The sequence below is a fragment of the Bombina bombina genome, chromosome 7 (genome assembly GCF_027579735.1).
Source record: "Bombina bombina isolate aBomBom1 chromosome 7, aBomBom1.pri, whole genome shotgun sequence".
Classification (NCBI taxonomy): domain Eukaryota; kingdom Metazoa; phylum Chordata; class Amphibia; order Anura; family Bombinatoridae; genus Bombina; species Bombina bombina.
In genome coordinates this window covers 574,425,447-574,447,458 of record NC_069505.1, presented here as the reverse complement: position 1 = coordinate 574,447,458, position 22,012 = coordinate 574,425,447, and the positions used below count along the sequence as shown (strand labels likewise).

At 41.3% G+C, this 22,012-nt stretch overlaps 1 protein-coding gene across 2 annotated transcripts in view; it reads right to left on the bottom strand.

The window, feature by feature from the left end:
• Positions 1 to 22,012, bottom strand: part of EHMT2 (euchromatic histone lysine methyltransferase 2) — a 135,154-nt gene that overhangs the window by 60,111 nt on the left and 53,031 nt on the right. For both annotated transcript variants that reach the window (XM_053721981.1, XM_053721982.1), the window contains 2 exons: positions 17,284 to 17,504; positions 16,350 to 16,532 (listed from right to left, as the gene is read on the bottom strand). In XM_053721981.1, coding sequence (XP_053577956.1) covers positions 16,350 to 16,532; positions 17,284 to 17,504 — 404 coding nt within the window. The remainder of the gene's footprint in view (positions 1 to 16,349; positions 16,533 to 17,283; positions 17,505 to 22,012) is intronic.

The following is a 22,012-nucleotide window of genomic DNA, read 5'->3' as shown; positions in this document are numbered from 1 at the left end:
AGATGACAAATAGACTAGAAGTCTTTCGGAAAGACTTAATAGCTTCAACATAATATTACAAAGCTCTAACAGCATCCAAAGAATGCAATGATTTCTCCTTAGAATTCATAGGATTAGGACATAATGAAGGAACCACAATTTCTCTACTAATGTTGTTAGAATTCACAACCTTAGGTAAAAAATTCAAAAGAAGTTCGCAGCACCGCCTTATCCTGATGCAAAATCAGAAAAGGAGACTCAGAAAAAAAGAGTAGATAATTCAGAGACTCTTCTGGCAGAAGAGATGGCCAAAAGAAACAAAACTTTCCAAGAAAGTAATATAACGACCAAAGAATGCATGGGTTCAAAAGGAGGAGCTTGAAGAGCCCCCAGAACCAAATTCAAACTCCAAGGAGGAGAAATTGACTTAATGACAGGTTTTATACGAACCAAAGCTTGTACAAAACAATGAATATCAGGAAGAATAGCAATCTTTCTGTGAAAAAGAACAGAAAGAGCAGAGATTTGTCTTTCAAGAAACTTGCGGACAAACCTTTATCTAAACCATCCTGAAGAAATATAAGTCTTCCAGACTCTATAATATATCTCTCTAGATACAGATTTACGAGCCTGTCACATAGTATCAATCACAGAGTCAGAGAAACCTCTTTGACCAAGAATCAAGCGTTCAAACTCCACACCTTAAAATTAAGGTTTTGAGATCCTGATGGAAAAAAGAACCTTGAGACAGAAAGACTGGTCTTAACGGAAGAGTCCACAGCTGGCAAGAGGCCATCCGGACAAGATCAGCATACCAAAACCTGTGAGGCCATGCTGGAGCTACCAGCAGGACAAACGAGCATTCCTTAGAATATTGGAGAATACCCTTGGAAGAAGAACTAGAGGCGGAAAGATATAGGCAGGATGACACTTGTAAGGAAGAGATAATGCATCCACTGCCTCCGCCCGAGGATCCCTGGATCCGGACAGATACCAGGGAAGTTTCTTGTTTAGATGAGAAGCCATCAGATCTATTTCTGGGAGTTCCCACATTTGAACAATCTGAGGAAATACCTCTGGGTGAAGACCATTCACCCAGGTGCAACGTTTGGCGACTGAGATAATCCGCTTTCCAATTGTCCATACCTGGGATATGAACCGCAGAGATTAGACAGGAGCTGGATTCCGCCCAAACCAAAATTCGAGATACTTCTTTCATAGCCAGAGGACTGTGAGTCCCTCCTTGATGATTGATGTATGCCACAGTTGTGACATTGTCTATCTGAAAACAAATGAACAACTCTCTCTTCAGAAGAGGCCAAGACTGAAGAGCTCTGAAATTGCACGGAGTTCCAAAATATTGATCGGAAATCTCACCTCCTGAGATTCCCAAACCCCTTGTGCCGTCAGATACCCCCACACAGCTCCCCAACCTGTAAGACTTGCATCTGTTGAGATTATAGTCCAGGTCGGAAGAACAAAGAAGCCCCCTGAACTAAACGATGGTGATCTGTCCACCATGTCAGAGAGTGTCGTATAATCGGTTTAAAGATATTAAGTGAGATATCTTTGAGTAATCTCTGCACCATTGGTTCAGCATACAGAGCTGAAGAGGCCGCATGTGAAAACGAGCAAAGGAGATCGCATCTGATGTGGCAGTCCTAAGACCTAAAATTTCCATGCATAAGGCTACCAAAGGGAATGATTGTGACTGAAGGTTTTGACAAGCTGAAATCAATGTTAAACTTCTCTTGTCTGACAAGGACAGAGTCATAGACACTGAATCTATTCTAGAAACCTAAAAAGGTTACCCTTGTCTGAGGAATCAATGAACTGATTGGTAAATTGATCCTCCAACCATGAACTTGAAGAAACAACACAAGTCGATTTGTATGAGATTCTTCGAAAATGAAAAGACTGAGCAAGTACCCAGATATCGTCCAATAAGGAAATACCAAAACCCTGTTCTCTGATTACAGAAAGAAGGGCACCGAGAACCTTTGAAAAAAATTCTTGGAACTGAGGCTAGAGCCACAAAACTGGTAATGCTTGTCTAAAAAGAGAATCTCAGACACTAAAAGTGATCTGGATGAATCGGAATATGCAGATACACATCCTGTAAATCTATTGTAGACATATAATGCCCTTGCTAAACAAAAGGCAGGACAGTCCTACAGAAACTGAATGTTGGAATCCTTACATAACGATTCAATATTGATAGATCCGGAACTGGTCTGAAGGAATTGACCTTCTTTGGTACAATGAAAAGATAAAATAAAACCCCAGCCCCTGTTCCAGAACTGGAACTGGCATAATTACTCCAGCCAACTCTAGATCTGAAACACATTTCAGAAATGCTGAGCCTTTGCTGTGTTAACTGGGACACGGGAAAGAAAAAATCTCTTAGCAGGAGGCCTTAACTGAAGCCAATGCTGTACCTTTCTGAAACAATGTTCTAAAACCAGATATTGAGAACGGAATTGATCAAAATTTCTTTGAAGAAAACGTAATCTGCCCCATACCAGCTGAGCTGGAATAAGGTCCGCACCTTCATGGGTACTTAGGAGCTGGCTATAGGTTTTCTATAAGGCTTGGATATATTCCAAACTGGAAACAGTTTCCAAACTGATACCACTCCTGAGGATGAAGGATCAGGCTTTTGTTCCTTATTGTGAGGAAAGGAACGAAAAATGAATATTAGACCTAAATTTACCTTAGATTTTTTATCCTATGGTAAAAAAAGTTCCCTTCCTTCCAGAAACAGTTGAAATAATTATTTATTACCCTGGAAAGAAAAAGAAAGCAAAGTTGACTTAGAAGACATATCAGCATTCCAAGTTTAATCCATAAAGCTTTTCTAGCTAAAATAGCTAGAGACATATACCTGACATCAACTCTAATGATATCAAAAGATGGTATCACCAATAAAATTATTAGCATGTTATAGAATAATAATAATGCTATAAAATTATGATCTGTTACTTGTTGCGCTAAAGCTTCTAACCAAAAAGTTGAAGCTGCAGCAACATCCGCTAAAAATATAGCAGGTCTAAGAAGATTACCTGAACATAAGTAAGCTTTTCTTAGAAAGGATTCAATTTTCCTATCTAAAGGATCCTTAAAATGAATTACTATCTACCGTAGGAATAGTAGCACATTTAGCAGGAGTAGAGACAGCCCCATAACCTTAGGGATTTTGTCCCAAAAAAACTCTAATCTGTCAGATGGCACAGGATATAATTGCTTAAACGTTTAGAAGGAGTAAAAGAATTACCCAAATTATTCCATTCCCTGGAAATTACTTCAGAAATAGCATCAGGGAGATTAAACACTTCTGGAATAACTACAGGAGATTTAAAAACCTTATTTAAACGTTTAGATTTAGTATCAAGAGGACCAGAATCCTCTATTTCTAATGCAATTAATACTTCTTTAAATAAAGAACGAATAAATTCCATCTTGAACAAATACCAAGATTTATCAGCATCAACCTCTGAGACAGAAACCTCTGAACCAGAAGAACCATTATCAGTATCAGAATGATGATGTTCATTTAAAAATTCATCTGAAAAAGAGAAGTTTTAAAAGACTTTTATGTAAACTAGAAGGAGAAATAACAGACATAGCCTTCTTAATGGATTTAAAAAATAAAATCTCTTATGTTATCAGGAACACTCTGAAAATTAGATGTTGACGGAACAGCAACAGGTAATGTAACAGTACTAAAGGAAATTTTATCTGCATTAATAAGTTTGTCATGACATGCAATACAAACAACAGCTGGAGAAACAGATACCAAAAATTATAGCAGATACACTTAGCTTGGTAGCTCCAGCACTAGACAGCGATTTTCCTGTAGTATCTTCTGACTCAGATGCAACGTGAGACATCTTGCAATATGTAAGAGAAAAAACAACATATAAAGCAAAATTGATCAAATTCCTTAAATGACAGTTTCAGGAATGGGAAAAAATGCCAAAAAACAAGCTTCTAGCAACCAGAAGCAATGAAAAAATAAGACTTAAATAATGTGGAGACAAAAGCGACGCCCTTATTTTTTAGCGCCAAATAAGACGCCCACATTATTTGGCGCCTAAATGCTTTTGGCGCCAAAAATGACGCCACATCCGAAACGCCGACATTTTTGGCGCAAAATAACGTCAAAAAATGACGCAACTTCCGGCGACACGTATGACGCCGGAAACGGAAAATAATTTTTGCGCCAAAAAAGTCAGCGCCAAGAATGACGCAATAAAATGAAGCATTTTCAGCCCCCGCGAGCCTAACAGCCCACAGGAAAAAAAGAGTCAAATTTTTGAAGGTAAGAAAAAATGATTAATTCAAATGCATTATCCCAAATATGAAACTGACTGTCTGCATTCAAATAGGCAATACTCTCCTCACATCCCTCTGACATTCACTGCACGCCGAGAGGAAAACCGGGCTCCAACTTGCTGCGGAGCGCATATCAACGTAGAATCTAGCACAAACTTACTTCACCACCTCCATAGGAGGCAAAGTTTGTAAAACTGAATTGTGGGTGTGGTGAGGGGTGTATTTATAGGCATTTTGAGGTTTGGGAAACTTTGCCCCTCCTGGTAGGAATGTATATCCCATACGTCACTAGCTCATGGACTCTTGCTAATTACATGAAAGAAAAATGTATTTCATGAATCAAACAAAGCAGGCGATTTTAAAACAACTTTCCAATGTACTTCCATTGTTTAATTTGCTTCAGTCTCTAACTATCTTTTGCTGAAAACCTAGGTAGGCTCAGGTGCAGCATATATGCCTCTTGTCACTGGCTCATCAGATGTGTTCCACTAGCTCCCAGTAGTGCATTGTTTCTCCTTTAACAGAGCATACTAAGAGAATGAAGCAAATTTGATAGCTGAAGTAAACTGTAAAGTTCTGTCTGAAATAATGAAAGAACATTTTTGGGATTTGAGTCCTTAAGAGATCTGGCCTGGTAGCTCCTCGTGGCTTGTGAATGTCCATCAAAGGATGGAAAAGTAGAAAAAAGGATCAGGATGGTAGAAAGTATTAGCAAGGACATAAATAAATTGTTGTAGTTGGCCATCAGTTAAGAAATCGTAGTCTTGGCAAGAAGAGGACGGTTATGAGGACCCTGAAGAATAATGAACAGGTAGTTTATCTTCAGTTTGCACCTTAGCTGAGAGCCCGGCTGAAAGAGAGCAGCACCTCGTGTAGAACAAACACACTGCCGAGGGGGGTATATTTTCACTAAGGTACTGTTTCCGGATATCTTTTCTGGACACGGAATTGCCTAATTATGTTATTATGTGTTAAGTTTATTTTTTTACGGTTTTCTCATTTGATGACACTAACTATTACTGATGTTTGCCATATGATTTATGTTTATATAGACTAGGCAGAAGTCTGTATTAATGATTCTTATATATAGCAGATCTAGCGCATAACGTTCTATTTTCACATAGTCTTTGGAGACCCTTGTCTTTGTAAAACACTAAATAAGGTTTGTCAACTCACAAAGTTTAAAATTATAGAGATTTGTTTCTTTGAGGTGATGACAAAAAGGGAATTTTTTAATGATAAAAACTAAGGAGAAAGAGAACAGAGACCTGGAGGATCCCAGGTAGATCCCTAGGTGGAAAAAGAAAATGTATGCTTACCTGATAAATGTATTTTTTTTTTGACAAGATGAGTCCACGGATCATCTTAATTACTAAAGGGATATTCACCTCCTGGTCAGCAGGAGGAGGCAAAGAGCACCACAGCAGAGCTGTTAAATAGCTCCTCCCTTCCCTCTCACTCCAGTCATTCGACCGAAGTTAGGAAGAAAAAGGAAAAGCCAAGGTGCAGAGGTGTCTGAAGTTTATAATAACCCACAACCTGTCTAAAAGAACAGGGCGGGCCGTGGACTCATTGTGTCAAAAAAGAAATAAATTTATCAGGCAAGCATAAATTTTCTTTTTTAAGACACAATGAGTCCACGGATCATCTTAATTACTAATGGGATTCAATACCCAAGCTAGAGTAAACAGATGATACGGGAGGGACAAGACAGGGAACCTAAACTGAAGGTCCTTTCTCCCAAAAACAGCCTCAGCCGAGGCAAAAGTATCAAATTTGGAGAAAAAAAAAAATGTGAAGAGAAGACCAGTCTTGCAGTCTTAAAAATTTGTTCCACAGAAGCTTCTGGAATGCCCATGAGGAAGCAACAGTCCTCATGGAATGAGCCACAACTCTCTTTGGAAGCTGCTGTCAGCAGTCTCCTATGCAAAACGTATGATACTCTTCAGCCAAAAGAAAGAGAAGTAGCTGTAGCTTTCTGTCACTTGCGTTTTCTTGAAAAAAAAACAAACAAACAAAGAAGACGACTGACGACAGTCCTTAGTCGTCTACAGGTAAAACTTTAAGCACGGACCACGTCCAAATTGTGCAGAAGTCTTTCCTTCTGAGACAAAGGATTAGGACACAAGAACAACAATCTCCTGATTATTGTTCCGATCAGAAACAACCTTAGGAAGAAATCCTAATTTAGTACGTAAAACTACCTTATCTGAATGGAAAATAAGATAAGGAGATTCAAACTGAAATGACGAGATCTCTGACACTCTCCATTAAATGAACAGTACCCGTGGGTAGATTTGAACTCTAAAACTTCTGCTTCTCAACCAGGAGTGCTATCCACTAAGCTACGCCAGAGAGCAACAAGAAATAAAACTTTCCCAGATAACAACATAATATCTAAGGAATTTATAGGCTCAAACTGAGCACCTTGAAGAACTCTGAGATCAAAACTCAGACTCCATGGAGGAGTAACTGGTTTGAACACAGGCCTGATCCCAACCAAGGTCTGACAAAAAGATTGTACATCTGGGACATCTGCCAAATGTCTGAGTAACAAAATAGAAAAAAAAGACAGATTTGACCCTTCAGGGAACTGGACGATAAACCCTTTCTCCAACCCTCTTGGAGAAAGACAAAATGCTAGGAATCCTAACACTACTCCATGAGTAGACCATGGATTCACAACAATAGAGATATTTACGTCATATCTTATGATAAATCTTTCTAGAGACAGGCTTACGAGCCTGAATCATGGTCTCAATGACAGAGCCAGGAAACCCTGCTTGGATAAAATTAAGCGTTCAATCTCCAAGCAGTCCTTTTCAGATAAACCAGAGTTGGATGAAGGAGGAGCCCTTAAATCAGAAGGTCCTACCTCAACGGAAGTCTCCAAGGTGGCAGAGATGACATGTCCACCAGGTCTGCATACCAAATCCTGCGAGGCGCAGCAGGTGCTATGAGGCTCACCGATGCCCTCTCCTGCTTGATGCGAACAATGACACGAGAAAGAAAAGCAAACGGATGAAAAAAAAAATTTGAGAACTCTTCCGGATGGAGTACCCACTCCCCCAGATGAAAAGTCTGCCTGCTTCAGGAAATCCACCTCCCAGTTGACTCCCGCTGGGATGTGGATTGCCGACAGACCGCAAGAATGGGCTTCCGCCCACTGAATTATTTTGGATACCTCTGTCATCGCTAAGGAACTCCTCATTCCTCCCTGATGATTGATGTAAGCCACCAACGTTATTTTGTTTGGCTGGAACCTGATAAACTGGACCGAGGCTAACTAAGGCCAGGCCAGAAGAACCTTGTAGATCACTCTCAGCTGCAAAATGTTTATAGGAAGAACAAACTCTGAGTCCACACCCCCTGAGACCTTAGGGAGCCCCATATTGCTCCCCACCCTAAAAGGCTGGCGTCTGTTGTCACAATCACCCAAGATGGTCTGCGAAAACAGGTTCCCTGGGAGAGATGATCCAGAGACAACCACCATTGAAGAGAATCCCTTGTCTCCTGCTCCAGCAGTATTTGAGGAGACAAATCTGTATGATCTCCGATCCATTGCCTGAGCATGCTTAACTGCAGAGGTCTGAGATGGAATCAAGCAAACGGGATGATGTCCATTGCCGCCACCATGAGACCGATTACCTCCATGTACTGAGCCACTGAAGGCCGAGGAGTGGACTGAATGATTAGACAAGTATCAATCTCTGATGTCCTGATATACTATCAGAAAAATCTTCATTGACATGGAACCTGCTATGGTTCCCAAGAAAGTTACCCTTGTGCTTGGTACTAAGGAACTCCCTCCAAATTAGCCTTCCACCTGTGAGAACGCGGGAAGGATAACACCATGTCTGTGTGAAATCTTGTGAAAACTCTGAGAGCTGTGGCAAGACCGAAAGGAAGAGCCACAAACAGGAAGCGTTTGCCCAAAAAGGCAAACCTTAGAACTTGAAACGATTCTTGAGAATGGCACATGAAGATACGAGTCCTTTAAATCCACTGTTGTCATAAATTGACCCTCTTGGATCAAGGGAAGAATGGAACAAATAGATTCCATCTTGAAGGACGGTACACAAAGAAGTTTATTTAAACTCTTGAGATCTAAAAGGTGGTCTGAAGCTTCTCTCTTTTGTGGGAACCACAAACCGATTGGGATAAAAAACCCAGAACCTGTACCTGTATGGAAACTGGAACAATCACTCCCAGGTCTGAGAGATCTCCTACGCAGTGTAAGAACGCCTCCCCTCTTGTCTGATCTGCAGATAATCCTGAAAGCAGAAACCTGCCTCTGGGAGGAAAACTTTTGAACTCTAGATTGTATCCCCGGGACACTATTTTCTATTGCCCACGAATCCTGAACATCTCGAACCCAAGCCTGAACGAAGACGGAAAGTCTGCCCCCTACAAGATCCAATCCCGGATCGGGGGCATGTCCTTCATGCTGTCTATGATTCTACAGCAGGCTAATTCGATTTTATTTTCTTCTTAATTCTTTAAATCTCAAAAGAAATTATTTCCGTCAAGTCAGGTCCCAACAAGGACTTCTCCTTGTAAGGAATCGCTAAAAGTTTAGACTTAGAGCATACATCCGTAGATCAAGGCTCTAACTATAAGCCTCTGTGAGCTGGAACAGAAAAACCTGAAACCTATGCTCCCAGATTGAAAACTTGAAGGGAAGATTTTGAAATAAAGGAATTAGCCAATCTGAAAGCTTTTATCTTATCCTGGATTTTATCCAGGGGAGATTCTGACTTAGTAGCATCAGACAACGCATCAAACCAATATGCCGTCGCACTAGTGACGGTAGCAAAGTACGCTGGTTGCCATTGTAAGCCCTGGTGTACAACTTTTTCTAATTTTTGTCCATTGGACCTTTGAAAAACCCAACTATCCTCTAGGGGGAATAATAGTTCACATAGCTAAGCTGGAAACTACTCCTTCCACCCTAGGGAATGTTTGCCCAGCCTCCTTAGCTGAGTCGGCTATGGGAAACATCTTTTGAAATATAGGGAATGCGGTCTCTTCCATTCCTTTTAACTTACTGGACGCACAAGGATAGATTACACCGGTATTGTCGGAGTCGCCCAGGGTAGTTAAAGCCTCGTAAAGTACCAAATGGAGGTGTTCAAGCTAAAAAAACTAAAAGAAAAACAACCTCAGGATCATATAATCCCAAAGTATCTTCCTCTTTCAGGTAACAGGGAAGAACCATTCGGAATAGCAACTACTGAATCAATCGCCTAAACAATTGAAAATAACTCCTGTAGAAATGTTTTCTTCCACCTGGGAAAAACATAATGCATGAAATGCAGAGTAACTCTGGATGGAGTGTGAGAGGAAGCGCAGGGCACTGCATGTGAGCCATAACATTTTGTGGGCACTATAGGAGAAATTTGTGGCATAAGGTGACCATTGTCAACAGACTTCAAAACAGCAAACGCCTTAAAAGGAGAAGGTTCAGAAAAAGAGTGCAATTTCTTAATAAAAATTGACACATAAAAAAACGTTACTGTCTCTTTAAATCTTAAAAACTAACTTTATTTTATGTGTGCTCTTGTTCCATCCTAAGACACATGGATGAATTAAGCAAATAAACAGCTGTAATTCCTTTAATAAAAGTAACACCTAAAAAACGTTACTGTCTCTAATTTTAAACTCCAACTTTTTATTTTTATGTGCAGAAACGGGTTAGATATTCCGGACTAAGCCCTTTTGAAACACTGTCTGGTGCAACACTTTCACCTTAACGAGAAAAACACTCTCCACTAAATCTTCCGATACCAGGAAGAACAAACAAAGTGGTGCGCAACAAATTGGCGCCACACATAACTCCGCCCGTTGTGGGCGTTAACATAATCCTCTCCCGGTCGCCATCAATATCTATTACTTAGTAAAACGGCCTTCAGGAGTATAGTAACGGACTGAACAGCTTCTAGTCCGACTAACGTGAAATCACCTATCTGAGCTCGCTCAAGCATAGCTCATTAATTGTGGCCATAAGAGATCTCCCGGTCGGCTATTATTAAACCGCCGGGAGATAAGAATGTAAGTCCCATACATTGCCTCACACGGAGCTTATCTGATATATAGAGTGGATATAAAAAGTCTACACACCCCTGTTAAAATATCACGTATCTGTGATGTAAAAAAATGAGACAAAGATAAATCATTTCAGAACTTTTTCCACCTTTAATGTGACCTATAAACTGTACAACTCAAATGCAAAACAAACTAAAATCTTTTAGGTGGAGGGAAGTAGAAATAAAAAACTAAAATAATATGGTTTCATAAGTGTGCACACCCTTAAACTAATACTTTGTTGAAGCACCCTTTGATTTTATTACAGCACTCAGTCTTTTTGGATATGAGTTTTTCAGCATGGCACATCTTGACTTGGCAAGATTTGCCCACTCTTCTTTGCAAAAACACTCCAAATCTGTCAGATTGTGAGGGCATCTCTTGTGCACAGCCCACTTAAGATCACCCCACAGATTTTCGATTGGATTCAGGTCTGGGCTCTGACTGGGCCATTCAAAAACTTTAATCTTCTTCTGGTAAATCCATCCCTTTGTTGATTTGGATGTATGCTTTGGGTCGTTGTCATGCTGAAAGATTAAGTTCCTTGTCATGTTCAGCTTTCTAGCAGAAGCCTGAAGGTTTTGTGCCAATATTGTCTGGTATTTGGAACTGTTCATAATTCCCTCTACCTTGACTAAGGCCCCAGTTCCAGCTGAAGAAAAACAGACCCAAAGCATGATGCTGCCACCAAAATGCTTCACTGTGGGTATGGTGTTCTTTTGGTTATAAGCAGTGTTTTTGCGCCGAACATATCTTTTGGAATTATGGCCAAAAAGTTTAATCTTGGTTTCATCAAACCAGAACACCTTTTGCAACATGCTTTTGGGAGACTTCAGATGTGTTTTTGCAAAATTTAGCTGGGCTTGGATGTTTTTTTTCGTAAGCAAAGGCTTCCATCTTGCCACTCTACCCCATAGCCCAGACATATGAAGAATACGGGCGATTGTTGTCACATGTACCACACAGCCAGTACTTGCCAGATATTCCTGCAGCTCCTTTAATGGTGCTGTAGGCCTCTTGGCAGCCTCCCAGACCAGTTTTCTAATCATCTTTTCATTAATTTTGGAGGGACGTCCAGTTCTTGGTAACATCACTGTTGCGTCATTTTCTCCACTTGATGACTGTCTTCACTGTGTTCCATGGTATATCTAATGCCTTGGAAATTCTTTTATACCGTTCTCCTGACTGATACCTTTTAACAACGAGATCCCTCTGATGCTTTGGAAGCTCTCTGCGAACCATGGCTTTTGCTGTAGGTTGCGACTAAGAAAATGTCAGGAAAGACCGACTAGAACAGCTGAACTTTATTTGGGGCTAATCAGAGGCACTTTAAATGATGGCTGGTGTATGCTGACTCCTATTTAACATGATTTTGAATGTGATTGCTCAATTCTAAACACAGCTGCATCCCGAGTTATGCAACCATGTTATTTTAGTTTTTTTATTTTTACTTCCCTCCACCTAGAAGTTTCAGTTTGTTTTTCAATCAAGTTGTACAGTTTATAGGTAACATTAAAGGTGGAAAAAGTTCTGAAATTATTTATCTTTGTTTCATTTTTTTACATCACAGAAACCTGACATTTTAACAGGGGTGTGTAGACTTTTTATATCCACTGTAGCTCAACGGTTCTGGCAAATCATCTATTATGGCAATATGAGATCTCCGGGTCGGCTATTATGAAACCGCCGGGAGATAATAACATAAGTCTCAAGCATTACCTCACACTGAGCTTATCTGATGTATAGCTCTTCAGTGATGGCTCCGTTATGGCAATATGATCACTTCACACTGAGCTTGTTCTAATGTATAGATCATTAGCTATGAAATGAGAGCCTATGTCCCATACAGCCCCAGTGCCTGCATCTAACTGTCCCAAAGTGCCCCCTAAAACTCTGAGGGAAACTATCTGTAAGCCTCTGAAGGAAGCTAAATCCAATAAGGAATAATAAAAATGAAGTGCCCAACTTTCTTCTGAGTCTCCTTGCTTCAACCCCCAGAATAAAGTTAGCACTTACCTCATTATCTCCTGCCGGACAGTAAGGCAGTTCCCAGGTTTGCGAGGTCCTCTCTCTCACATGGACCTGTAATTTTAAAAGTCCTGTGTAAATATCCCTCAGATTTTCTTGGTAAGGGCAGCAAACCATTACATGGGAGGCGAAGTGAGAATTATGCCCCACCAGTTCCTATTGCTCTAAAGCCACCAAAAGCTCTACTGAAGAGACCGATATGGACTAGGCTACACCCTAGAACAAAGCAGCACAATCTTGCACTACTTTAAAAATAATAAACTCTTGATTGAAGAATCTATACTAACACCTCACTTTACCTCTTCCTATCCCTTACGTAGGCAAAGAGAATGACTGGAGAGGGAGGGAAGGGAGGAGCTATTTAACAGCTCTGCTGTGGTGCTCTTTGCCTCCTCCTGCTGACCAAGAGGTGAATATCCCATTAGTAATTAAGATGATCCGTGGACTCATCGTGTCTTAAAAAAGAAAACTGATCTTCCAACAAGCTAGAGACGTGTGACAGCCTGGGACAAAAGCCCAACATATACCCACAATTTCAGAGATAGCAAATATTTGAACCTTGAGTGTAACTGAACCGATACTTTGCTGAAATAACAGAATATGACACTGATGTAAATCAGCAGTAGAAATAAGTCACTAAACCAACCACTCAGAATGAAAAAACATCCAAAATCATTTAGTAGGCTGAAGTGCTAGATTATTTTTCCGCCCTGCATCAGAGACTATTTACAGGAGCCAAAGATATTTAGTTGCTGGACTCTTGTCCACTAAGCAACTAGGCCTCTAGATTTAATCTGCAAGGATCCGATTAGCAAATTGGCTCCAGCTGAAGAGGCCGGTGTGCTAACAAACTGAAAACCAGGGGGATAATTAAAGGTTCTTTAATCAATCTTCTCTCTGCTAAAAATATTGGCCACTACTATATACTCATCTTACTTGACCTCTCAGCTGCCTTCGACACAGTTGATCACCCCCTCTTCCTGCAGACCCTTAGTTCTTTTGGCCTCTGTGACACTGCTCTTTCCTGGATTCACTCCTATCTTTCTCACAGGTCTTTTTCTGTGTCATTTGCCAGCGACTCCTCCTCTCCAATGCCTCGGTCTGTGGAGTACCTCAAGGATCTGTTCCGTGTCCTCTACTCTTCTCCATTTATACTTCTTCGCTGTGTAAACTTAACAGTTATGGCTTCAAATATCACCTCTATGCTGATGACACCCAGATCTACCTCTCCACCCCTGCTCTCTCTACCTCTGTCCTTTCTCATGTCAGCGACTGCTTATCTGGTATTTCTTCCTGGATGGCCTCTCACCACCTAAAGATTAACATGTCCAAGACTGAGCTCCTTCTTATCCCCCCCTCAAGCTCTACGCCGACTTCTGACTTCTCTATCCCTGTTGACGGCATCACCATTTCCCCATCAGCCCAAGTCCGCTGCCTCAGAGTTACACTTGACTCAAATCTATCCTTCGTCCACCATATCCAATCGCTTTCTACATCCTGCCACAACCATTTACGCAATATTTCCAAGATTGGCCCTTTTCTGAGCGCTAACACCACAAAGCAAATAATCCACTCCTTTGTTATTTCCCGACTTGACTACTGCAATAACCTACTTACTTGCCTTCCTCTTTACTGCCTCTCGCCCCTTCAATCCATCCTAAATGCCTCTGCCAGGCTGATCCACATTTTCCGTCGCTCTATATCTGCTGCACCTCTCTGCGAGTCCCTTCATTGGCTCCCCATTCACAGCAGAATAAAATTCAAAATTATCACCCTTACATACAAAGCTCTCACAAATGCCGCTCCCCACTACCTATCCTCTCTAGTCAACAAGTATACTCCAGCCCGCCCACTAAGATCCAACAATGACCTGCTCCTTGCATCCACGACTATCACCTCCTCTCATGGTAGACTGCAGGACTTCTGTCGTGCAGCACCTACCCTCAGGAACACTCTCCCTCGTGCTGTCAGGCTTTGCCCTAATCTGTCTTCCTTTAAATGCTCCCTTAAGACTTTTTTGTTCAGAGAAGCCTACCACCCAACTCAATAATAAATTAAATTTCTCTTACCTAACAACATTCCCTCTTCTAACTCTGCATTAACATCTTTCTCAATCTTGCAGTCCTCACCTCCTGTTTCTCAAATTCCTACCCTTCTAGATTGTAAGTTCCCACAGGAATAGGGCCCTCGATTCCTCATGTATGTGTTTGTATATTGTGTTCTGTCTCTTACAAGTTTTAGATCAATGTTTTTATTTAAATGAACTGTATCCATGGACAGCGCTGCGGATTATGATGGCGCTTCATAAATAAAAGTATAATAATAATAAAGGTATAGTAAAGTCCAAATTAAGCTTTCATGATTCAGAAAGGGCATGTCATTTTAAAAATGTTCTACTTTACTTTTATCATCAAATTTGCTTTGGAGGAAGCCGGATTCGTCATTTTGGACCCGCAAAGACGGCTTGCGACGGGCAGAGGAAGTGCTGGAGCGGCTGCCAGGATTAAAAGGTAAGTTTTTGAAGAAAACAGTGAAATGTCAATTTTGATTAATTAAAGTGCCCTTGTTTTTAATAGGTTTATTAAAAACCGGCACTAATTCATCAAAAGGAACCTTCACTTTAAGATATGGTAGAATTGCAATGAAAACTCATTTCTTCTTCGTGATCCTGCAGTGCAGACAAGGAATAAGTGCAAATGGATGAACTAGATTAAACAGGCTGAAATTTCACTTGTGCAAAAAAGCATACATTTCAGAGAAAGATAGTTTGTAAGTCTGCTAAAGAACTGACAAACATTTCAGTTGCTACATACAGACAGAAGATCTGCCTATGAAAACAACATTATATCATTATGGAAAATAACATTTCCCAGTGAAGCTGCAATTCAGTGGAGAGAATCTGGATCCTGCTTAAGAAGTCTATCACCAGAGTACAAGACGTATGATCAGGTCTATGAGGCTTAGTCTATTAAAGTGAAAGAAATGTTTTGGAAATTAAAATTCTGCTAGGATGACCCATCGGATGAACAAGAGTTTGCATGAAAATTAAAGGGACATAAAACAGTATGGACTAACATAGGTTTCTAAATATATGATGCAGCCAAGGCATACCTGCAAAACAGTTTCTGTTTTAACCCCCATTAATTCAGGTATAGTTTTGTTTGCAGCAAGATCCCTCCTGGTCATTTCCATATATGGAAGGTGCTATCCAGGCCATAGCTTCTACAGAATGCGCACGTGCACGTTAGGGGGCAGAGTCACAAGGCACCTGATTAAAGCAGTGCACAGTATAATGCTGAAGCTTTCACAAAGCATGTGACATTATCCCCATGGAAACTAGCAAGCCTCTTGGCAACAAGCAATAGCAGTACCTTCTGTCCCCTCCTCAAACCTTGCTTGCATGAGTAATTATCTTTACATGAACACTTTGTTATATGATACCAAAAGGTTTGGAGTAGGACACTGATAAGGGGGGTGGAGCAGCCTACACTTGGCAACATTAAAGTGTAAGTAATTCTGCAGGTTTTTAGTTTTTTTTTTAAAAAAACACATAAGCTTTTTTACACTTTTTTAGCTCAGTTGACCCTTTTATAATATGCACATAACTAGATGTTTTATGGCACTTTAAGAACAGCTTAAATGTTATTTATAGAAGAGTCCAACTATAGTTTATGCTATTTTGTTAAAATTTCTATTGCAACAGATTTCAATTTGGCTGAAGAATGGTCCTGTGCTGGGAACTCTGGAATAACACTGTCACTGTGGAAATGAATATAAATTCTAGTGGTGATATAACAAAACCATAAATTAAATAAAATATGATTAATATACAGAGTGACCGTGGCAAATGTAAAGTGAAAAGATTATTAAGAGGACAGGAGGAGAAGAGATGGGAAGAAGAGAGCAATCATTTAGCCACTCACGTATCAGCATCCTGTGATAGCAATGCCTTCTCAAGGGCCTCCCGGCCGGGGCCAGCAGGCAACCCATCTGCATTTAGAGAAATGCCTGAGGGGAGGAGCAGGCTGGGGCCAGAAGTGGTTCCATTCAGAGAAGGGGATTCAAGAAGGGGACGTTTTCCATCGACTGTGCCACTCATCCGTGCACTGAGTAGGGGGGGGGGGGGGGAGAAAAAGAAAAAAAAAAAAAAAAGGAGGAAATAATTATATATTGCCATATACCACACACTATGTTAAAGAGAAGATAAAAGCCACGATTTACTAGTGGAAATTATATATACAGTATATGTGTGCGTGTGTATATACACATACTCCATGGGCCTTACAATAAAGACCAAAAGTTCTGCTTCTCCTAGTGACATCAGATGTTAGCGCAACTCTGACATAGGCAACACCGCAAAGACATCACTACAGCAATGTCTGAAACCATTAGTAGAGGCAGAGATTTTGCAGAATTTTGAAGGACTTGTCATTTTATTCACAATGTGTTGTGGTCTAGTTAAAACTCGAAGATTGTTTCAACAAACTGAAACTTAGCTCCTTTCCATGAGAGCATACTGAGGTAGTGTACCATATAATTCTGAAGTCACGTGCATGCTCCTGAGCCTACAGCAGTATGCTCTAATGGAAAGGAACTAAGTTACACAAATGAGAAACAAAGAAAGAGGTACATTTAATAATATAAAGTGGAAAACTTGTACACTACTGAAATAATGAAAACTTAATTGACTTGCGTGTCTAAACATATCAGATAGTTTTAATTATATTCATTGGTTGATCATTTGTTATTTTTTGGTAATTTATTGTATTGCCCTTTTTAAAATTCCTATATATTGTTCGTCTTGACAGTTGGTTCATTGCCCCCTTCTTTGGCAAATAAATAGCACAAAAGCCATACCTGGGCTGCGTAGTGTCTGCCCTCCCTGGTCCGCCTCCCTCATGGAAGTGAGGGGCAGGAATGGGCACCTGTACATCCAGCTTTGCTATTGTAATTTGCTCCGCCTCAGAAGCATCTTCACCACAGTGGGGGCAGAAGATCACGCCATTCATTGGATTAACACAAGCTTTGTGGAAACGGTGGTTTATCCGGAAATCAGGGTGGCATTCCAAAAATGTTCCCTAGAAGAATGGGTGATTTAAAAAAAAAAAAAGTTAGAAAAAGAAAATGTATGCTTACCTGATAAATTTGTTTCTTTTTAGACACGATGAGTCCACGGATCATCTTCATTACTTATGGGATTACACCTCCTGGTCAGCAGGAGGAGGCAAAGAGCACCACAGCAGTGCTGTATATATAGCTCCTCCCTTCCCTCCCACTCCAGTCATTCGACCGAAGTTAGGAAGAGAAAGGAAAAGCCAAGGTGCAGAGGTTTCTGAAGTTTACAAAAAAAAAAACCAACCCGTCTTAAAAGAACAGGGCGGGCCGTGGACTCATCGTGTCTAAAAAGAAACAAAATTTATCAGGTAAGCATAAATTTTCTTTTCTTTTTAAAGACACGATGAGTCCACGGATCATCTTCATTACTTATGGGATACAATACCCAAGCTAGAGGACACAGATGATACGGGAGGGACAAGACAGGGAACCTAAACGGAAGGCACCACTGCTTGAAGAACCTTTCTCCCAAAAGTTGCCTCAGCCGAAGCAAAAGTATCAAATTTGTAAAATTTAGAAAAAGTGTGAAAAAGTGTGAAAAGAGGACCAAGTCGCAGCCTTGCAAATCTGTTCTACAGAAGCTTCATTTTTGAATGCCCATGAAGAAGCAACAGCCCTAGTGGAATGAGCCGTAACCCTCTCAGGAGGCTGCTGTCCAGCAGTCTCATATGCAAAACGGATGATACTCTTCAACCAAAATGAAAGAGAGGTAGCCGTAGCTTTCTGACCCTTACGTTTTCCAGAGAAAATTACAAACCAAAAGAAGAGGACTGACGAAAGTCCTTAGTCGCTTGTAAATAAAATTGTAAAGCACGGACCACGTCCAAATTGTGCAGAAGACGTTCTTTATGAGAAGAAGGATATGGACACAAGGAAGGAACAACAATCTCCTGATTAATGTTCCTATCTGAAACAACCTTAGGAAGGAAACCTAGTTTAGTCCGCAAAACTACCTTATCTGAATGGAAAATAAGGTAAGGAGAAGAGTATTTTGTAACGCCGAGAGTTCAGACACCCTACGAGCTGAAGAAATAGCAACAAGAAATAAAACTTTCCAAGATAACTTAATATCTAAGAAATGCATAGGCTCAAACAGAGCCCCTTGAAGAACTTTGAGAACTAAATTCAGACTCCATGGAGGAGTAACTGGTTTGAACACAGGCCTGATCCTAACCATGGCCTGACAAAAAGATTGTACATCTGGAACCTCAGCCATACGTTTGTGTAACAAAATAGATAAGGCAGAAATTTGTCCCTTTAGGGAACTTGTCGACAGACCCTTCTCCAAACCCTCTTGGAGAAAAGACAAAATTCTGGGAATCCTAATTCTACTCCATGAGTAGCCCTTGGATTCATACCAATAAAGATATGTACGCCATATCTTATGGTAAATTTGTCTAGTTACAGGCTTACAAGCCTGAATCATGGTCTCTATGACTAAATCAAAAAAACCCAGCTTGGACAGGATTAACCATTCAATCTCCCAGCAGTCAGCTTCAGAGAAACTAGATTTGGGTGAAGGAAGGGCCCTTGAATGAGAAGGTCCTTCCTCAACAGAAGTCTCCAATGTGGCAGGGATGACATGTCCACCAGATCTGCATACCAAATCCTGCGAGGCCAAGCAGGAGCAATGAGGATCACTGGTGCCCTCTCCTGCTTGATTCGAGCAATGACCCGAGGAAGAAGCGCAAACGGAGGAAATAGGTATGCAAGATTGAAGGACCAAGGAACCGTCAAAGCATCTATCAGTTCCGCCTGGGGATCCCTGGACCTCGACCCGTATCTTGGGAGCTTGGCATTCTGACGAGATGCCATGAGATCCAACTCCGGTCGACCCCATTTGAGAATCAGGGTGGAGAACACCTCCGGATGGAGTTCCCACTCTCCCGGATGAAAAGTCTGCCTGCTAAGAAAATCCACCTCCCAGTTGTCCACCCCTGGGATGTGGATCGCTGACAGATGGCAAGAGTGGGCCTCCACCCATCAAATTATTTTTGCAACCTCGGTCATCGCTAAGGAACTCCTCGTTCCTCCCTGATGATTGATGTAAGCCACTGTCGTTATGTTGTCCGACTGGAACTGGGCCGAAGTCAACTGAGGCCAGGCCAGAAGAGCATTGAAGATCACTTTCAGTTCCAGGATGTTGAAGGCTTGCGTCTGTTGTCACAATCACCCAGGAAGGTCTGCGAAAGCAGGTTCCCTGGGATAGTTGATCCAGAGACAACCACCATCGAAGAGAGTCCCTCGTCTCCTGTTCCAGGGTTATTCGAGGAGACAAGTCTGCATAATCTCCATTCCACTGCCTGAGCATGTTTAACTGCAGGTGAAAACGAGCAAACGGGATGATGTCCATTGCCGCCACCATCAGTCCGATTACTTCCATGCACTGAGCCACTGACGGCCAAGTACTCGGCAGGTATCTAGAATCTTTGACTTCCTGACCTCTGTCAGAAAAATCCTCATAGATATAGAATCTATTAGAGTTCCCAAGAAAGCTACCCTTATCTTTGGGATTAAGGAACTCTTGTCCAGATTTACCTTCCACCTGTGAGATCTCAGGAAGGATAGCACAACGTTGGTATGAGATATTGCTTGTTGACAAGATGGCGCCAGGATTAGAATATCATCCAGATAGGATGCCAAAGCAATGCCCCGCGGTCTTAGAACCGCCAGTAGAGACCACAGAACTTTTGTGAAAATTCTGGGTGCCGTGGCCAACCCGAAAGGAAGAGCCACAAACTGAAAGTGTCTGTCCAGAAAAGCAAACTTCAGGAACTTGCGATGATCTCTGTGGGTAGGAACATGTATATATGCATTCTTTAAATCCACTGTCGTCATAAATTGACCCTCCTGGACCCTCAATGGATGAATGGTACGAATAGTTTCCATCTTGAATGATGGAACTCTGAGAAACTTATTTAGACTCTTGAGGTCTAATATAGGTTTTATCTGGTTTGCAGATAATCTTGAAAGAAGAAATCTTTCTCTGGGAGGAAAATTCTTGAATTCCAGTTTGTATCCCTGAGACACTATTTCTACCGCCCACGGATTCTGAACGTCCCGAACCCAAGCCTGAAAGAAGAATGAGAGCCTGCCCCCTACCAAATCCGGTCCCGGATCGGGGGCATGCTCTTCATGCTGTTTTGGATTCAACAGCAGGCTTCTTGGATTGTTTACCCTTGTTCCAAGACTGGTTGGGTCTCCAAGTAGGCTTAGATTGCGAATAGTTCACTTCCTGTTTAGAGGAGGAAGAGAAAGAATTTCCTTTGAAATTTCAAAAGGAACGAAAATTACTTTGTCGTCCTTTTTGTTTACCATTGCCTCCCATGATATCAGACATAATTTCCTTCAGGCCCGGTCCAAACAAGGTCTTCCCCTTGTAAGTAATTGCCAGAAGCTTAGACTTGGATGATATGTCCGCAGACCAGGGTTTTAACCATAAGGCTCTGTGGGCTAGGATAGAAAACCCCGAACTCTTAGCTGCCAATTTAGTAATTTGCAGAGAAGCATCTGTAATAAAGGCATAAGCCAACTTTAGAGCTTTAATCTTATCTTGGATCTCCTCTAAAGTGGTCTCAGTTCTGAGAGACTCAGACAGAGCATCAAACCAATAAGCTGCTGCACTAGTGACCGTAGCAATGCACGCAGTCGGCTGCAACAGCAGACCCTGGTGAACATAAATCTTTTTAAGTAGACCCTCCAACTTCTTGTCCATGGGATCTTTAAAAGCACAACTATCCTCAATGGGAATAGTAGTTCGCTTGGCTAGGGTGAAAATAGCTCCTTCCACCTTAGGAACCGTCTGCCAGATTTCCCTGATAGCGTCCGCTATAGTAAACATCTTCTTGAAAATAGGAGATGGGGAAAAGGGAATACCTGGTCTATCCCATTCCTTGGAAATAATCTCCGAAGTTTGTTTCGGTACTGGAAAAACGTCTGAGTAAGAAGAAACTTTGAAATATCTTCCAATTTACTCGACTTCGCAGGAGCGACCACTACTGTAGAATCACAGTCGTCTAAAGTCACCAAAACCTCCCTGAGTAACTGGCGGTGTTCTAGTTTGAACCTGAAAGATACAACCTCTGAATCAGTCAAAGGTAATGAACTCTCTGAATCTGAAATTTCGCCTTCTGATAGAACCTCCATACCCTCCAACTCAGTTCCCTGGGAGGGTACATCCGAGATTGCCACCATTGCATCAGAAACCTCACTGACAACATGGTTGTCCTTCCTCTTACATTTGCCTTGCAGCATAGGAAAAACAGACAACACATTAGAAATTGTGGAAGACATAAGCGCAGCTATGTCTTTTAAGGTAACTCCAGCAGGTGCTAGAGCAGAAGTACAGGGCACTGCTTGTGCGCACGTTAAATCTTGGGACGCTTGGGGAGAAAGCTGCGGCATACTCTGAATCTCATCATTAGAATCCTGAGAAGCATCCGCCTTTGAAAAATTTTGCTCATGAAAAATC